Source organism: Cephus cinctus, unplaced genomic scaffold (genome assembly GCF_000341935.2).
Source record: "Cephus cinctus unplaced genomic scaffold, Ccin1 Ccin1_scaffold0160, whole genome shotgun sequence".
Classification (NCBI taxonomy): domain Eukaryota; kingdom Metazoa; phylum Arthropoda; class Insecta; order Hymenoptera; family Cephidae; genus Cephus; species Cephus cinctus.
Genome location: NW_014332886.1, coordinates 3,524,271 through 3,542,403, shown reverse-complemented (window position 1 = coordinate 3,542,403; position 18,133 = coordinate 3,524,271). Strand labels below are relative to the sequence as shown.

Sequence of the window (18,133 nt, the reverse complement as noted above, 5' to 3'; positions counted from 1 at the left end):
CTTTTTCTCCGAGATTTTTATGGGCAATCAAATTAGTTAGACACTGCCAGGAACGTATTTACTTTCTGTTTTATTGTGACGGCAATCTTTCGTATGGACGCTATTCATGGCCGTAAATCGTAACTGATCTGGAGGAAAGTGGCACCTAACCCACAGAGTATCACCACTTTAAAAGCAAGCAAGCAATACTTAACTGGTTCCACTCGTTGCCAACCGGTCAGGTGTCGTCGTATAAGCCAAAGAAACATAAACGTGCCCAGTACTGTTAGAAAAGAAAAAGTTATTGGTGCATTGACTTCTGACGATTATGATTTAAGCTCACTTGAAAATGAGAATATCTAAATCTACTGTGGTCTTCCTGATCTCCATACTGATGCTTTCAGTATTTGTGGCAAATGTGACAAATCTTATCAATGTTGACTCCCATGCTATTAGCGAATCACAACTTTATGAAGGGCTGGATAATTCAGAGCCCCGATGGGCTCAACCAAAAAAATATGAGATCGGAGAGTCATTTGACTATCTTATGTGGTTTTTACAGGTTCGTCTCAGCTGTGCGTTTGGATTATCATCTACAACTTCTGTTTATTTCTTTATATCACGTATTAAAAAAAATTCTTCTATAGCTTTTTTATATCTTCATTTCTCTGTATGAATTACATCTTTTGTAGTAATTGTTACATTACTTATAGTATGTAAAACAAACCAATCTATATGCTTTACTTAAGAGAATTACTGATCGTTTCAGATATCGGATTTACACATAAGCATATTTCGAGAACCATCTAGAATAACCGAACTGAAAGAGTTTTGTGACATTACAGTTGGTGCTATTAAGCCTTCTGTTGTTATTGCATCTGGTAAATTTTCCTACTTATAAGTGACTGCTGAGTTCTCAATGAATATATTATTAATATAAAGCATTCCCTCCTGTTAATTCTGTATATTTTTATATACATGAAACAAATAGGTGATTTGACTGATGCAATAGAAAGGGATAGAATGGGGTCAAGGCAAGTAAAGGAAGAATGGATACAGTATAAAAAAGTACTCGATGACGTAAATATTTCACAAAAAACTATATGGTTGGATATTAGAGGCAATCATGGTAAGATCATTTGATTTGCCTATGAGAGGTGAAGGAGGAACTGTACTTTTAAATTTTCAGATAATTTCAACGTTCCCAATCTTCAATCTAAGGAAAATTATTATGTAAATTATTCGATTCAAGGAAAACGGCATTCACGTTCCTATATGCATGAAATTACAGTAGGCTCTGAAAAATATTCTTTTATTGGAATGGATGCATGTCTGGAACCTGGACCAAGGAGACCCTTCAATTTTGTGGGTGTCTTAGACGGCAAAGAAACTGAAACGCTACATGAATTGGTACGCGAATCAAAAGGAAGAAATAATGATTACATTATTTGGTTTGGACATTATCCTACTTCCTGCATTCTAGCACAATGTGATGGTGGAGTTAGGAGTATCATGGGTATTTCATGTTTTATATATATATATATCATTATAGTGAATTTTAGTATTCACCTTATTATACAGTATATCCAATTAGGCAGGTACAGAGAAAGTATGGTATATCTTTGCGGGCATTATCACATGCTGGGTGGTGCAGTACCGAATATGTATACCTTACAACAAGCGGGTTTTTTGGAACTCGAGTTAGCCGACTGGAAAGAGAACAGAATGTAAGATATAAGTATGCATATAAGGAAATTACCAACGCGTGCGGTTTTCTTACATGAACAACTCTTGATTATGATGAAAATTCTAGAATTGAAAGCTCGTCTTTTCATTTATTATGCTTTAACTACCAGTGAAATATTGACTTCTCAAATGACCTCCATGTAGCTTATTTATTATACGAATGCACATAGAACGAATAAGGGCACAGTGCAAAATTTTATGCAAAACAGAGCAATGAAATGTTGAACCTCCAGCATGGGTTCAATTTTCAATGTTTCTATTGACTACAGAGTTTATAATTCGTACGGTGATACTGGCTGTTTTAATATTACTGGTTTGCATGAGAAATCCTCTGTTATCATTAAGCTTCTTGCGATTAAGGTAGACGCTATTCTTATCCACGCTTATTGTCAGGTATCGGCTTGCAGTAATAGACCACGGTCAGTTTTCGTTCACTGACATAAAGCACCGAGACTGGCCAGTGGTCTTAATCACCAACCCAAAACACTCGTTATACGCGATGCCGCGAAAAGAGAACTTGCAGTCAATCACTGATTCTACGCACATCAGGTAATCACTGCTTTCAAGCTTTACCAAATCAAAGGAAATTTATCAAGCTCATGATCCCACAAGTTGCAACATTATTCAATATTTGTGGATAAAAAAAGTTATATTTTTACAGAGTAGTGGCATTTTCGATAGCTCCAATAAAAAGTGTTAAAGTTCAGATAAATGATGAAGAATGGCTTAATTGCAATTATATAAAAGGACCGCTTTATACCGCCAAATGGAATCCACTCAACTACTTGAATGGAATACATCATATTACAGTTCAGTCAATTATAAGTGTCACTATATGATTTGGAATAAAGATAATGTACGAAAGTTTATTGACTATTATCGTTATTTCAGGTTCATGTTGTGGATGAGGATGACAGGGAGTTAGTGACATCCCAACCATTTTCTCTGGATGGTACAAGATTATCATTTCGTGTTTTACCTAGATTGATACTAATGTCAAATGCTAGTCATATAGTGAGTACCGGAATATTAGTACCAGCCACAATTACCGTGCAACTTTTAAAGTTGAAATTATAAATCATAAGATTTTTAATAAGTCTAAAGCTCCTGCATTAATTTCAGTTCCAGTTCTTTTTTGGGAGTATGCTTTTACTATTGATCGTGCCACTATGCGTTTTCCGAATTCTTCACAAGCTTTGTGAGGGTAAATGGGATGATGTTATATACTTACGGAATCACATCATTTTTCAAGCATCTCGTAAACTATTATTTATATTTCTTCTGAATTTATAGGCAAACACATTCGGCGTCCGAGAATACCAATAAGTATAATCCATTGGTGGGTGAGAAAGTTATGGATATTGTCTTCTATAGACCGTCTTTTCTTCCCTGTAATACTTTACGCGCTGTACTTAACAATTGGTAAGTCATTAATAATATGGAATTTTTTAATATACAATTTGATGTAATTTATTTTCAAGGCCCATGGGTTATCGGCGAAATTATTGACAATCATACAGGAATGATATTTGCCTGGGGAATATTTGTTGGAAACTCATATTTACCAGGATCGCTTACATATGCTTATGGATTTTTTCAATTATTTTCGTTCCATCTACCTCTTGTACTTATCTTAGCACACAGGGTTGACCAGCGGTAAGAATCTTAAAATATTAAAAAATCCTAAAATTTCTTTCTCGAAGTAGTGTAGTCATATTCAATTTGCAGATTACAAATAATTGAAAAACCGGCAAGGAAACCGATATCATTCCTGAGAATACTTTGGCGACATATACCATTTTTAATTCTAATCACAATGCAAATAAGTATGGCATACTCATTTTGGCTTGCATATGGAACGTTGGCTACTATCCTAGGAGCTTTGCGAACTTGGAGTATAGTCTTGGCAATATTTCTATGGTATCAGGCTAACGCAATGCCACAAAGCTGCATGAGGTTTGTAGAATTAAATATCCAACTGAATGTTAATATCATCACCTGCAAGTTCCATTTTATTCATTTATACCTGATGTTCTACAATTAATAAATAGATCAGCTGTCATCATATGGTCGTCGAGTGGTCTACGTAGTACTCCAGAAGATGACGTCCTAAGTGGGGCTGACAGTACGAAGTAATAAAATTAGCTCCGTAGTTACACATTGTAAATTGCAATTTACGGGGTACAATCCTATTTACGAAAATCCAGAGCTCTTGAACAGAAGAATAAAAGGGAAGTGCGTGTTTAGGTATACAAATCAGGAAAATAATGTATTTACTGACGAAAGTCGAAGTTTAGCCAATGTTTAACATGATATGTAGCTTTTAGCTACAATAATGACAGAATATACTGTACTATCTCAATCTTATTATATTGGGTCAACGAATTCTCTTCTCGATACTTAATTCGAATCAATGTTGCATTGTATTTGTAACTAATAATCTTTAAACAGTAACATTGTAGCTTACGTGTAACAGCGGACAATGTAATTTATAACAATTCAAATATGTAAACTGGCAATGCAAAGATTATTTTTTGTTTATAGCATTTTGGAAACTTGTCGGTTGATATTGAAAACAACACAAACAGTATAACAATTTTATGTAATAACTTTCAAGAATATTTGAATTATTCTGTATAATTTTGCGATTTTTCATTTCATATAGCTTGACTTCATGGTACGTAGTGAATTGTTGGAATGCATTTTTTTATAAATATTGCTTCCTGTAGTACCTTCCACTAGATAAGTAGATTGCCAAAGTTACATCTAGTAGTGTATTGTTAATTTGCCCTAACTATAAGCTGTATAGTCATATATTTTCCAAAACTCTTCAATAATAACACAATCAGCTAGAGATATTAGCTAGGGTCTTGAAAAAATATTGCTAGATTCTCACATTGTGAAATTTAGTCATGGGAATTATACAGTTAAAAAGTCAACTTTAATTTACACTGTATATTGTATGTGATAAATGATTATCATCGCATATAAAGATGATATTTCGATTGTGACGGCAATGTAATAGTAAGTAACATTTACATTCAAGCGTGGCTAATACATAAATATTTTCCACGTCAAACTAAAGAAAAGTGATACTATCAGTAGCATGGTTTCGCTTATGAGTATCGCCTTATATTTTTCTACAGATGAATTTATAAATTCTTTTTTTTTTAATAACGTCAATGTTAATACCTGATTATTGAATAACTATTTACTCTATTCGTCAAAGACATTAAAGTGTATTGAAAATATTTAAGAAAAGTTGTTCTTAAGTTTATCGAAATCAGTAATTGAAATGAAAGTACATAATTACTATTGCACGTAGGTGAATACAGTATGTATCACGTATTCGAATATTATTAGGATTCATTGTAACACCTACATGTTATATATTTTAGTGTTTCGAATATTCACAATTCCTAATAGATAGAACTGAACTACATTTGACTTTGGAGATCTCGATATAAAATATATAATGACCTATGTTTCAAACTATAATGGCATACGAATGTATAGTGATATGATGTTAATACAGTCACCAATCCATGTGAAGTATTCTGACTTTATTATTATTTCGTCTGTTATATTGATCCTAATCTTCTCAATGTAATTTTGTTTTATACTATTCGTCACATGTTTCTGAAGTTCATATTTAAAAATACCGCTATATATAGTATATAACTCCAATCGTTCCCAAATTCACTGACAGTAACACGACTATCATTGTGTCCCTGTTTACCTTCATGTAATAGAGTGAGACACAACCATGCTCGCAGTGAATATTGGGACGTACCCTGATTTTTCAGAGTTGTTACCACACTGACGACTTTCTGTATACTTCAAAGAACTTTGTGGGTTTTTGGGCCTATAAAATTTTAGTAGGTTCTGATATTTGTAATTCTCTGCTGTTATTTTTACGATTGGCCATTTGCTGAATAATAATTGAAATCGTGAGGATAAGGTAACCTGTTCGTTTTTAAAATGAGTAGATTTCACTGTACTCGTTACCAGTCGTTTTATACTTGAGGTATAATGACATAACTTCAATCATGAGCTCCTGCATTCTTATGGGATACCTTTGGATGTACGTCTTTACGATAAAATTTTGATCATCTTATATCGTTATCCGTAAACGAAAATATTCATATTATACAGTCCCTAAATAAATTCATACTTTTTAACTTCTTTCTATAATATTCTAATTTGACAAAAGTTGTCGGTAGAAGAATAATTATAGGTTTTTTTTTTATATAGAGGTATATGTTCAGCAACAATTTAAGTTTTCTCATGAATATAGTGTTACGTGTGCTTATTAGCTCAAAACTTGACTTCTGTATTTGAAGATCAATGTGAACAAAAGACAACATAATATGTTAAAGTATTTTCTGTGTTATAGCTGGACAACCGAACGTGATCAGAATGAGTTCAGAGCATGAGGATGAACATTGGGCTATCAAACTGATGCAAGAACAATCTACTTGGCAACCATCTGTTTTAAGGCAATATGGTGAAGTATTATGCGGTGGCATAATAGGGGTTTGCGGTCCACTTACTGCCAATTATTTCGGCAGTAGACCACTTCATGCTGGTAAGTGATATGAACTATATTTGAATATAAGAAAATCTGTTGCGCTATCGTTACTACTATAAAGCAAATATTTTTGTATATTATTGAAAAGTATTTTTTCATGAAAATAATTGTATTGTATTAGATAATAAAGTCAATGAATATTTCATTGACCCATTTAGTAATATTAGTGGTTAGTAACAAAATATAATTACAAGTACCACACTCACCTAATGCACATTGTTCATATGATTATTGAACTAGTTTTATTAACACAGGGTTTGTATTTTTATATTGTAAGGGGAAATTATTTGTTACAAATAATACTTTTAAATAATAAATGTGAACCGGGATGTGAAATACTCCATTGATGTTTTAGGTTTCCAAAGACATATTGCATGTACTATAATTGGTGCATCTATAGGATATGGAATTAAACTTTTAGTTAATGATTGGAGTGGAAAAAGGGACGCTATTATGATAGACTATATCAGAAGACATCCAGAACGCTTCCCTGAACCAGGTATCTGTTTCTACTTATAATGATTAATATTTTCTTGATATTAATCTAGATAATAGCATATCGAATAGTTTTGTGCATATATTTTTTCAGAACGTAAAAGATTTGCTGATGTTTTTATGCCTTGGGGACCAATTCGTTAGATCCGTGATATTCTTTGTTAGTTACTATCTGTAATATCAGTGTAGAAATGTCTAAGTCATAACACTTCTTATAAATAACAGGTATGAAAATGCATTATTGTGTAAGGTATTTATGTATAGAATGAAAGTACCTTCCAATTTTTTAAAGCTGATAAAACTATGGTGTAGATAAAACAGCCTGGGGTGTTACCATCAAAATGACTTAGCAGATCTAGCTTTTGAAAAGTGTTGTAAAAGAGAAAATAATAACACAAATAGAATTGACAAAATATTTGTTTTCATTCCTTTTTATTTCGTTAAACACACAAGTTTGAGCAATGAAAATCTAGCAATACATTTTCAACACATTCGAAAAATACTGCACAAGACTCGCACCATCGTTAACCAAAATATTTCTGATATGAAATGTGAGATGAGGATCCTACTGATAAACACAAATATCTTCTTTCAAATGAAGCAATTAAGATACATGTGAACACACACAATTATATCTTTTTTCGATGCTTTGTAGAATATTTTCAGAATACAAACAACAGCGAATAAAATTTCGCTCACTTTTTTCTGGCACACAATAGTTTTCATAAAAACGATCTAAACGTCTTTAACTGTTCATTATAAGATTATGTCTATTACTTTCATTAAGGAATAATCTACTTTTTTTCCGGATTGTAATTATCATTGTATAATCCAGAACCCTTGGCATCTCCTAACCAAGGATATCTATTGGGACACTCTCTGCATGTTTCCAAATATCTAAAAATAATATTAAAGACTTCAGTCACATGACTCATAAATATAATATATATTATATTCATTGTGTATTTCAAGATTTTAATTTCCGAATATTTAAGCTTGTTGAAAGTTTGGCTTACCTAGTTGTGGTGAAGTTAGATTCTGCCGGTTTAAAATCAAGAGCACATTTGTTAGCATTATTACACGATGGTCCAGGTAGATTGTCTCGTTTGTTACATGCCCAACCTTCGAAATTATGTAGTGCTTTTAACGGCTTGGGGTCGGTCATCCAAGTCAGAGCTTGCGTTGCAGTAACGAAGTACACATCGGGTCTAAGGATATGTAAATTTCCCAATATAATTAAGAAGAATGTTAAATCATGATATGAGTTCCACTATCCTTTGTCATCCGTGATAAAATATATACGTACAATGTTACTGCCCAATCAAGAAATTTCGCTAAGCCACGCTCAAGTTCTTTTATTTGGAACCAATTAGTATGGAACGGCATCATATACGGTGCACGATTTTGCTCGTAGTAGCGATTAAAGTCTTCCTGCAACCACTCAAAAACTTCTTCCGGATCATGATTATGCAGAACGCATTGATCTAAGTAGGGGCAGTGTCCACCTTCATAACTTTCAACATAGTGAGCATTCAATGGCAGCTCCCATACACCTGATAAAATAATAGTTACAATTGAAATTTTATTCCGACGTTATCCTCATTCAAATTTCAATAATCCATACCTGGGAATGATTTGGTGGGGCAAGTACCTGCCTTGCACTCATGAGGTATTTTATAATCTAAAGTGTATGGCCATATTGGTGTCTTTAATGGCGAGATCCCGATACTACTATCATATATGTAACCAAAATCTTCTAAAACCTTGTACTGGGTATTACGACCAGGTTTCAAATAAGGAGCACGCATTCCTACTACCTCGTTGCGTGAGATATTACTGAAATGCTTAAGAATTTCTCGCATACCGATCATCTCACCCACCCACTCTTCGTACCCCTTGTCCTCAAGTCCTTTTTGTAATCTACAAAATGTTGAGGTCAATATTGTAATTATGATTTATTACATTTTCTCGTACTCACGATATAGTTTCAGTAGCAATTTCATGACCATCATGAGCGAAACTTTGCACCATGTTGTAGTTGCAGTATTCATGAGAAATGAAGAATGTACCCTTCAGGGGACAATTATTAGGATTAAGACGATCCTTCGCAAATATCTTTTGGTAATGATCGAAATTATTATGATTGATAGCACCGTCGAAGGTCATTAAGATCATTTGTGGTGTCTGAAATTAAGGTACATTAGTTACCGTTTAATCGATCACAAGACCATGAATATTGAATTTAAAAAATTATTTACATCTTCTGGATCGAGACCGCCAGGAATTATTGTACCGTCACGGGAACAGAAACAGTAAGGCAGCTCACAATTTGCTGGGTCGCATCTTTCAGCTAAATCAGTGGGTGGTTCTGTTACCGGCGCTGGTGCTGCAATGTAATAAATATTAAATGAAATTTTGTAGGAACCAGAAATGGAACCATAAAACTTATAGCGAATGGTTAGTCTCTCTTGATATAATAAAACGACAATCAGCTTTCTCTCGCTGCAAGAGACAAGAAGTTAATTCTATTATACAAGAACTTTGTGAAAATGTGCCTAAGCCATTTTATTTCACTCGATCACATGAAAAGAGCCTTTCCGAATATTCGCAAGAACTTTCGTTGCGATTCACACAAAGGTATGGTGCAATTGTGAAAATTTTACTCACTCGTTGCAATGGGACCGCAGCGCGCTTCGTTCTTAAACGTACAGAATTTACTGATGTCGTCAAAATGTAAGCCAGATGGACACCTATTTAAATATGGATATCCGTCGACGCACTGAAAATTATCAAAAATTATAAATACTCCATATGTCAATGTACAATCAATTGATTTAGCTAAATAAAAAGAATCATGTAAATCTTTAAATTTATGTCTAGTAATCCATTTTTTTAATATTTCTAGTTTTCTTAAATTACCTATTCGAGATTTTCTTGAAAAACTTTTTCATTGGTTAAAAAGCAAAGTCAAACAACTTACATAAGTGACGGTCACGCTCTGACAATGGTTAAGAAGAAAGGGAGAGAGTTAGGTGAGACTGACAAATAATATTTGATTTATTCAAAGTGAACTTACAATTAAATCATCATATAAGAAACGTGACTTGCCACAATTATTCTCGAGCAGACAAGATCAGCCAAACTATTGTGAATATTTCGCTAAGAGTTTGCACAAAGAAAGGACACCGAGTCAAAAAAAAATTAATACCTGGTAAAACCTTCTGCATGTCGCTGGATCTGCAAAATTCCCATTGCCTTGGCCTTCAGGACAATGGAATTCTTCATCCTTCTTGTCTTCCTCCTTTTTATTCTTTTGACAGTGTACTGAAATGAGAAGAAAGAATATTTTTCAAGATTTTCCCTAACTCGTGCGCAAGCGCGAATGATGAAAGCTTTCGAAATCCAAAGTCTGGGATAAATGCTTGCTGAGAAACCTAACGGTAAAATATAATTTGTGTAACTTAAGCAAATGTTAACAGAAAGTTTTTACTTGGTAAATTTGAATTAGCGTATCACAATTTGTTTCCCTTTTCTCTTTTATATTTTAGCGGGATACATCTTTAATTTTAATCTACAAAAATTGAATATATGACAATCAGGATCATCCTAAGATAAAAGTAAATAAACGACTTGAGAGTTACAGTCGTTAAAATGTCAAGGTTAAGGATCTATTAGAAATACATATTCTTCCAGACGAAGATTTTGCAACGGCGTGTTGTCTCTCGAGTACGTTCTACTTTTACTATCAATAGCAAAGTCCTCCGTTACCATTATTAAATATAAATGCGTGAGAATAAGAAATTGAGCCACGCCAAGTTACCTTTTACAGTGGATCCTTATTCATTACAATCAAAGAGAAAAGAGTCTCGTTGAAGAATTCGCAGGATATTCACCATTATAAATTTTTAATCACAATGACTTCCTACTGTGGACCATGTGCGGTACGATTTATTTATTTAAAATAACTATTGTACTCTTCAATTTACTTCAGCTTACATTAAAAAGAAGCTGACGATTTTGATAAACATGTACAATGTGTATTAAAACAGTTATAATAATGCATCACCTTGTGAAACTTAAACGGTCCGTTTACTCATTAACTATACAAGGATTACCAGTGCATAAGTATCTAGTATGTATATTTAGTCCTTACCGATGTCTGATCGAATGGGATTGAATGAATTGATTGAACAAAGAATTTGTATCTGTGCATACGGAAACTGGTAAACGCGATTAGAAAATGGGCGAGAGAAATTCCGAGGAGGCTCACAAGAGAGGCTTGAGAAAGCGAGAAATGTCGTTATAGACATTCCAATAGCCAAGTTATGTGTGTGGAAGTGGATGCCTTAAGGCGCAGTCCATACGATTGACGTTTACGTTCACATCGCTGACATAAATCCAGCAACGAATGACGGCAGACGATATTACATCTAAGAAATATAGTGAAACTCCTAGTACTCTGTTCTCTACTATTTATCTCACGACACTCAAGTCCACGTAAAATCAGCCAATTATTTTTGCATGGAACGGCTCGCAGTATCATATTACTATTATTCACACTAGAAAAAAGGATGATTCTCTTAAATACTAAGTGGAAATCCAGCCGGTTTCAGGGCAAGTGATTAAACTTAGAGATTGCTCTGGAATAACCTTGATATCTTCAAGGTCAGGACTATTAAAAGACTTCGTACAGGTTGAACTGGGTTATCCTAAACTTTACGAATTTTCGACATCTTTTTCTCACTGAAAACTTGTGGCACGTATATATGCACTCTTTTATTATCTTATTTGGATTCCTCCAAGTTAATTTTACATTCACGTTTGCCTTTATCGAACATCACGAAATTTACATTTCTTGCTTTCCAACATCTTCGATCTACTCGCCGAAATGTTCCGTATGCGATTTGTATACTGTTGAAAGACAAGACATGAATGAGTAGACTGAGAAGGTAGCATAAATATATAGGATGAATGTAAATATTGCACAATTGAAAGTTTACATTTTAATAAACTGTAAACGTGACATTAATATTATAAATGACATTAATATTATAATATAAATGTTGGATTCTTTCAGCAAGTGATCATCGCTATACGTATCTATTGCATCGATTTTATTGACTCGATTCTTTTTATTTTTTTCTTTATTCAAATCTCTCAGTCTATTTGACACCATTGAACATGATATTGCGAATAATAATTGTCTTGTGCCGAGTATAGTTCAGGTATGTCACGGGAAAGTTCATTCTGTGCGATTGTGAAAGAGGTGAACAGTGTTGTATCAGGCAATGTTGATCGACAAAACGAAAAGGAACGTGTTCGAACCACGATAAAGATGAAGATGGACATTGTGGTGACTGTCCGAAACCGGCTTGGACCATGTTAAGTATATAAATATATATACAATATATATGTATACTGTAAGCAAGAAGGAGAAAGTGGTATTTTAAGAAAACTTCTCTGAGTGACCTTATAATCGTGTGGTGTGAGTATCGTATCCTTTGATCGTGTTCTGATCAATGAAAAACGCATTTCCATGTAAAACAAGTCAGAATGTACAAGTGGAGACATCGTGAATTATTTTTACTTTATAAGGAGTGTATGGTGACGATTTGATAGTTTATAAAAATTAAAATAATTATTTTCTAACACAACTACGAGAGTGTCATTTTTGGAACGTGTGAAGTTTCATGCATTTCGAGGTAAAATGGAAAGTGAAGGTAGTACATGTGGCAATGATGTATGCAGCAAAATACCCAGAGGCAACATTCATATTAACTATTTATATACTTGTATGCATTCGTATATGCACGTATTGTGTATGCCTACATATAAGCACCATATGGAGGCGAATGGAGTCACGAGTATACATAAGTCGAAATGAAGTACAGTTTATTTTTTGGTAGATACTTAGAGCAATTCTGCGAGGAAAAGACCGGTTTAAATTCCTTATATTCTGTCATTTATTGTTCTTTTTATTCTGCTCGTGACACTGTCTAAACTCTTTTTACCATGATAAAGGGACTTTAAAATTTCCCATGCTTTTACAATGTACCATAAGAAACATACAATTTCCACAGTCACTCAATTTATAGTATCAGTTGCGCAAGTCGCTAGAATTTCATAATTTTATGAGAAATGATCGTAATAAACCAAGTTATACATTTTGTTAATAATTGTCAGTCTAGTAGTTACCATTAAAGCTCTTCTGTCTATTACAGTCTCTTATTTCTGATAAAAAATGAATACGCTGCTCCATAATTATTTGCCATAAAAAACTTAATAAAAAAAAATAGTATTCTTACCTGTAGCTACTATTAAGACGGTGCAAAAGAACACCGTTCCTTGAAACCTCATAATCTCCCGTTAAAAAAAATTTCTTGCAAAATCCTTTCTCTCATATGGGTAAACGTTACCGTTATATTGTCTCTTCACTAGAGTCTACTTTTATATACGTGTTTTTGAATTTCTGATGAAGCGTAATCATACACTTCTAACGGGTTCACCAGCTCTCGCGACACTGCACAGTTCGCAGTAGGAGCAACCTCGCCAGAGTCTTCCTTCACGAAGTAGTCACTCGAGGTTACCACCGGCTATTCAGCCGATTGGCTGACGACTTTCTACCACCGTCTCGAGGTCTGAGAAAAGTTACACTTTATCGGCCCAAGCAGGCGAGTGTAACAGTGAGTAGAATGGCAGACATATGTGTCTATATGTACGTCTCTTCGCTTTGTAGAATCATGAAGATCCGATGGACCGACAAGACGGTTTCACCAGATCCTGAAACCAAGTCTTAGCGATCCCCCATGCAGGCAGGCGTGTGCCCATGAAATTTCTCCCATCACACAATAATTGCCTGGCATCCATTGATGTTCTCTGCTTCGAAATTCCACATGTGATTTTTCTTGTTGGTCCACGTTTAGCGATCTTCGAGTTGTATAAGTGAAGGCATTTGAAATGTCCTGAATATCCTTTGACATTCAGAATTTCCTATTGTCCTGTTTCATAAACCCCTCCATTTTAGTCTGCTTAATATTTTATTCTGAATTATAAAATTTGCACGACTGAGTTTCTACAATGAACTCTGATCTGGGACGTTGAATATACATTTTTCTGGTGTCACAATATCGAAGTAGTTTCTGTTGGTCAAATTTGTTAGAGAGTGACAAGATTTATTGTTGAGAGTTCGAAATTCAGATAACGATTATGGATTACCTTACTGTGCCATCTTGCCAGTCTAGGAATCTTATAGCTTAGCGCTAAAAGAGAAACCAGCCGCTACGTACACGTGAGCATCGCGTAACAAGCGACCACTTTGGTCTTTTTTTTCATCCACTTCCTTCTGATTTTCAACGCTCATCGCTAATCCAGGAGACTGTAATCACCTTTCAGTATGCATAGACAAAAAGCTTGTCGGCCTCTCCCATGCCCAGATTCAGCTTGTTGTTCGAGTGTAATATTCACCAGACATGTTTCAAGATCTGACAGCCACAATGACAATATTTGTTTTTCTTAGCGATGCATATTATACATTACTTTAGAACGAAATGTTTCGATTGCTTCAGGTTTTTATTATTTTAAAGGACAGTGTTCAGCAGCTAGTTACATAGTTATAAATTCAATGTGTAAGAACGAGGAAGTAGAGCTTTTTATCCTTAGCCTTCGTTACACATTATTACACAAGATCAATTCATTACTTTCTTATTTAGACTTTAAAGTATAACAAAAGTCGACCAGGCTGAATCTCGTTTCATTATGTACAACGGTACATAGATATCTGCAGCGATGAACGGCTTAAAGGTAATTGATTTCCTATTGACATGAGGTACATCCATTCGTATTCTAGTCCAGTCATGATTACGAAACCTTGAGCATTGACTGAGACTCCGTACGAACTTCGCATAAAATGCATGGAGAGTGTGATTGAGTTTACAATTCTATTTTGATCATTTGTGGTCCCCTCTTCTTTTTATCCTTCTTAACAGTTTTCTTCCTTTTTAGTGATTCCTCATTTTCCACAGACTTTTCTTGATTATTCGGCCAGAATGGATTAAAGTAACCAGGTTCTCTGGCCGTGATATTGAGCTCTTGTCCGACAAGATGAATCATAGTGATGGTAGAATTATCCAAAAGATGTTTCATGCGATTAACAAAATTTAATGACCATGTATATATGCTATTCCATTTTTCCTGACTCTTCAGAACTCTGCGAGTTATGTCAGGCATGTGTAATATTATGTCACCGAATAATGCTGTATTTTCCATGATACTGGATAATGCTAAATGAGAGATAAATGTACATTAAGTTTCTGATTAATATGCAATCTACGTATAAATATAATAAAGGTACTTTTCCATTTAAATATTTACCGTCTCGTATATTCGCGTCGCCGGGAAACCGATTTGTTTCAGGTGTGAATTCAGCCATTTCCACTAGAGCTCTGCTTGATTCAATAACATAGAAAACCTTTTCAGCTAAAATTGATATCATTTTATATTGACGCTCATAATTTTCCATTTTCTGAATTCCCTTTACGGCTTCGATATGATCTATACGTCGTTTGGCAAATAATTTTTTAACTAATCCATCATCGTTGTGTTAAGGAATTATACACAAGGTAAACCTAACAAAAAATGATTGTATACGGGCATATAAATTTTAATGATATTGTATCCAATTACACATAGAAATATCAAATAATAAAAAGGATACACAGTTCTTCGTTCAGATCATTTTGTACAGCATTCTGGTCCCTGGATTCCGCGTCGTTGATTGGTTCGATCTCTGGTTCGACAATGGACTTTTGCGCATGCGCAGTATGTACGAACATTGACACGAGAACAGTACAAATAAATAGCTTCCATCTTAGCATATTAGTATGAATTTTAAAAACTTTTACTGTATTAATATAGTAGTTCGTTCATAGATAATTAGATTTCTAGATTATCAAGCATTGACCTCGAAAAGAAAATTTACCAATGAATGATTAAACATGATCTTCACGACGTGTCTTCGTTTTGAATGTAGCCATCTTGAAAATTACTAGAGAAGAGGTGTCTCGTGTGGCAGAGTCGGAGTGCTCCAAACTAGATATTGATGTATTAAAAAAAAAAAGATGGCGCTTTATACTGTATGATATAAGGAGAAATGTAGAAATGTCAGTACGTCGATTCATCATGCGAATGTACTTGGTTCACCTCTGCATTTTTTTTCTACTGAAAGTGGCTAAGATTTTTTTATGAACGTTATTAGTTGCACTGATAGTGTTTTATAGAGACTTTTCATTTTCAGTTTTGGTGGTACTGTTAACAAATCGAATTTTACACATCGGCAGTAAACATGGCCACGATGGAGGATACGAAACTTGACGTGCGTAAATTAATTTAAAGATACTATTTCTTTAGTTATGTACAATGAATGCAAAATAGGAGACGGAGTTTGTATGGCATTTAATACTACTTTTGCGGATATGACAATATTGAAGATTTCTTCGTCGCTTATAATTTTGAGAAGCGCTTGATGTTCATATTGACAAGTGGGGTTGTATGAATATGCTCTTAATTAGAAATTAAACGACAAATGTCTAAACACATAATAGTTTTTTTTGGCAATCCTCTTACATATATTTTTAAATATTATATATGAAACTTTTCTATTTTGCTTTTGTGTGATTCATTAAATGCATTTTAATTATCATAAGTATATAAGCTCTTCATAAGAACAGTAATAATTGTATTTCTTCATTCGCTATGTTGTAGATGTATGATGACGCAATGTATGCGGTGGATCCTCAGAATGTTGAAGGAGAATTGACAGTAGGAACCAAACAAAAGGCAAACCTTGGCGAGCCAGAATTTAATACGTTAGATGAACCAATTAGAGACACGATTGTTAGTCAACATTAAGTTTCTTAATTTTATTTGCTTATAGAAACTTACTTTAGAGTAACCTTGCTTTTATGATGTAGCTCAGGGATCTACGAGCAGTAGGCAAGAAATTCTATCATGTATTGTACCCCAAGGAGAAAAAGAGCCTACTAAAAGAATGTATGAAACAGAGTATATGATATATATATGAATAGTTTAAAATATGCAGATTGATATATGACACATTTTAAATTTACAGGGGATCTTTGGGGACCTTTGGTATTATGCACATTTATGGCAATGTAAGCGATCATTATAAACCTTAATTATTCTTAAAAAATAATGCATTATAAAATACATTGACAGAGAACTATAATATTTAGGATCTTACAAGGATCTTCGGACACTGCAGATAATTTTAATGATGGTGGACCAGAATTTGCTGAAGTTTTTGTTATAGTCTGGATTGGTTCTATGATTGTTACATTAAATTCTAAGCTGCTTGGTGGTAACATGTAAGTATATCCTTTATTACATTAGTAAATTGGACTAAAGAAATATTTGTTTTTTCTTTCAGTTCCTTCTTTCAAAGTGTGTGTGTATTAGGATACTGTCTGCTACCAACAACTATTGCATTAATTCTTTGTCGAATTATTTTAATGGTACAGCAGACCACATTCCTTTTCATCTTAAGATTCATTATCACAGTAATTGGATTTATTTGGGCAACATATGGTGAGTATCATAAAAGTGTTATATTAAACGATAGAACTAGTTAAAATTAGCGTATTTTATTCTCTAGTCAAAATATATTTAGTGCATTGACGTTAAGAGCTATATATTAATACTTTTCAAAATTTATGACCGCCCTAGAAGCAAATATTTTATTGTTAGAGTCTATCATTCTTGAATAACTTTGTTTTAGCCTCCATGGCATTTCTTGGAGACAGTCAGCCAGTTGGAAGGAAGGCATTAGCAGTTTATCCCATCTTCCTCTTTTACTTTATCATTTCATGGCTAATCATATCCCACTCGACATAAATTATATCATGCCAGTGATCCAAGTTTTACAAGACTGTATTACATTTGTGCACAAACCTAATAAAAACGTGAGAATGGAATTAGCAGGAAATTGGATAGAAGAATAATATCCATATTTGGAATTTGGATCAGTATCCTTCAATTTTATTCAGTTCGCCAAAATTGTAAATATTGTTTCCATTTTGTTTAACTATGGATTTCAATCTTGTGCATATTATTTAGGGCAAAATCAATCGTTCCTATAAAATCTAATCGATATAAACCTGACAATTTAGTTTATCTACAATTAATATTCGTTTCACGTAATTTTTTTTTATTTGAGTTAAAATCTTACATAAAACTAGTTGCCTGTACTTAAATCTGCATAGTATTCCTTCGAGTATCTTCTTTTCTTTCTTTATTTATGTTTCCAAA

General features: G+C 33.8%; 5 protein-coding genes across 9 annotated transcripts; 3 read left to right on the top strand and 2 right to left on the bottom strand.

Annotated features, from left to right (window-relative positions):
* Positions 1 to 174: 174 nt before the first annotated feature.
* Positions 175 to 5,280, top strand: LOC107263588 (transmembrane protein 62). Its single transcript, XM_015730947.2, has 13 exons — positions 175 to 541; positions 749 to 860; positions 971 to 1,108; positions 1,169 to 1,495; positions 1,574 to 1,706; positions 2,119 to 2,274; positions 2,387 to 2,534; positions 2,617 to 2,739; positions 2,848 to 2,929; positions 3,019 to 3,147; positions 3,207 to 3,381; positions 3,454 to 3,681; positions 3,777 to 5,280. Exons 1-13 carry the CDS (start codon positions 329 to 331, stop codon positions 3,859 to 3,861), a joined length of 2,049 nt encoding a protein of 682 aa, XP_015586433.1. The 5' UTR covers positions 175 to 328; the 3' UTR covers positions 3,862 to 5,280.
* A 120-nt stretch (positions 5,281 to 5,400) lies between these two features.
* On the top strand, positions 5,401 to 7,224 carry LOC107263776 (NADH dehydrogenase [ubiquinone] 1 subunit C2). 3 transcript variants are annotated; one of them, XM_015731331.2, is made up of 4 exons: positions 5,401 to 5,686; positions 6,122 to 6,313; positions 6,672 to 6,815; positions 6,906 to 7,224. In XM_015731331.2, the coding sequence occupies exons 2-4, from the start codon at positions 6,145 to 6,147 to the stop codon at positions 6,953 to 6,955; spliced, it is 363 nt and encodes a 120-aa protein (XP_015586817.1). In that variant the 5' UTR covers positions 5,401 to 5,686; positions 6,122 to 6,144; the 3' UTR covers positions 6,956 to 7,224. The 3 variants fall into 3 exon arrangements, with proteins under 3 accessions (XP_015586817.1, XP_015586819.1, XP_015586818.1); XM_015731333.2 differs by having other exon boundaries at positions 5,452 to 5,603; XM_015731332.2 differs by having other exon boundaries at positions 5,514 to 5,809.
* On the bottom strand, positions 7,215 to 14,221 carry LOC107263773. Of its 2 annotated transcripts, XM_015731326.2 has the most exons (10): positions 14,027 to 14,221; positions 13,117 to 13,950; positions 10,020 to 10,135; positions 9,479 to 9,590; positions 9,070 to 9,197; positions 8,790 to 8,995; positions 8,436 to 8,731; positions 8,118 to 8,364; positions 7,828 to 8,019; positions 7,606 to 7,708 (listed from the first exon to the last, which is right to left on the bottom strand). In XM_015731326.2, the coding sequence occupies exons 2-10, from the start codon at positions 13,166 to 13,168 to the stop codon at positions 7,606 to 7,608; spliced, it is 1,452 nt and encodes a 483-aa protein (XP_015586812.1). In that variant the 5' UTR covers positions 13,169 to 13,950; positions 14,027 to 14,221. The 2 variants fall into 2 exon arrangements, with proteins under 2 accessions (XP_024936764.1, XP_015586812.1); XM_025080996.1 differs by lacking the exon at positions 14,027 to 14,221 and having other exon boundaries at positions 7,215 to 7,708; positions 13,117 to 13,168.
* A 140-nt stretch (positions 14,222 to 14,361) lies between these two features.
* Positions 14,362 to 15,848, bottom strand: LOC107263774 (coiled-coil domain-containing protein 134). The gene is made up of 3 exons (XM_015731327.2): positions 15,525 to 15,848; positions 15,182 to 15,391; positions 14,362 to 15,090 (listed from the first exon to the last, which is right to left on the bottom strand). The coding sequence occupies exons 1-3, from the start codon at positions 15,682 to 15,684 to the stop codon at positions 14,741 to 14,743; spliced, it is 720 nt and encodes a 239-aa protein (XP_015586813.1). The 5' UTR covers positions 15,685 to 15,848; the 3' UTR covers positions 14,362 to 14,740.
* A 6-nt stretch (positions 15,849 to 15,854) lies between these two features.
* On the top strand, positions 15,855 to 17,834 carry LOC107263775 (protein YIPF6). Of its 2 annotated transcripts, none has more exons than XM_015731330.2 (8): positions 15,855 to 15,996; positions 16,104 to 16,181; positions 16,571 to 16,702; positions 16,780 to 16,858; positions 16,938 to 16,980; positions 17,062 to 17,193; positions 17,256 to 17,413; positions 17,604 to 17,834. In XM_015731330.2, exons 2-8 carry the CDS (start codon positions 16,152 to 16,154, stop codon positions 17,717 to 17,719), a joined length of 690 nt encoding a protein of 229 aa, XP_015586816.1. In that variant the 5' UTR covers positions 15,855 to 15,996; positions 16,104 to 16,151; the 3' UTR covers positions 17,720 to 17,834. The 2 variants fall into 2 exon arrangements, with proteins under 2 accessions (XP_015586816.1, XP_015586814.1); XM_015731328.2 differs by having other exon boundaries at positions 15,888 to 16,033.
* Positions 17,835 to 18,133: the final 299 nt, after the last annotated feature.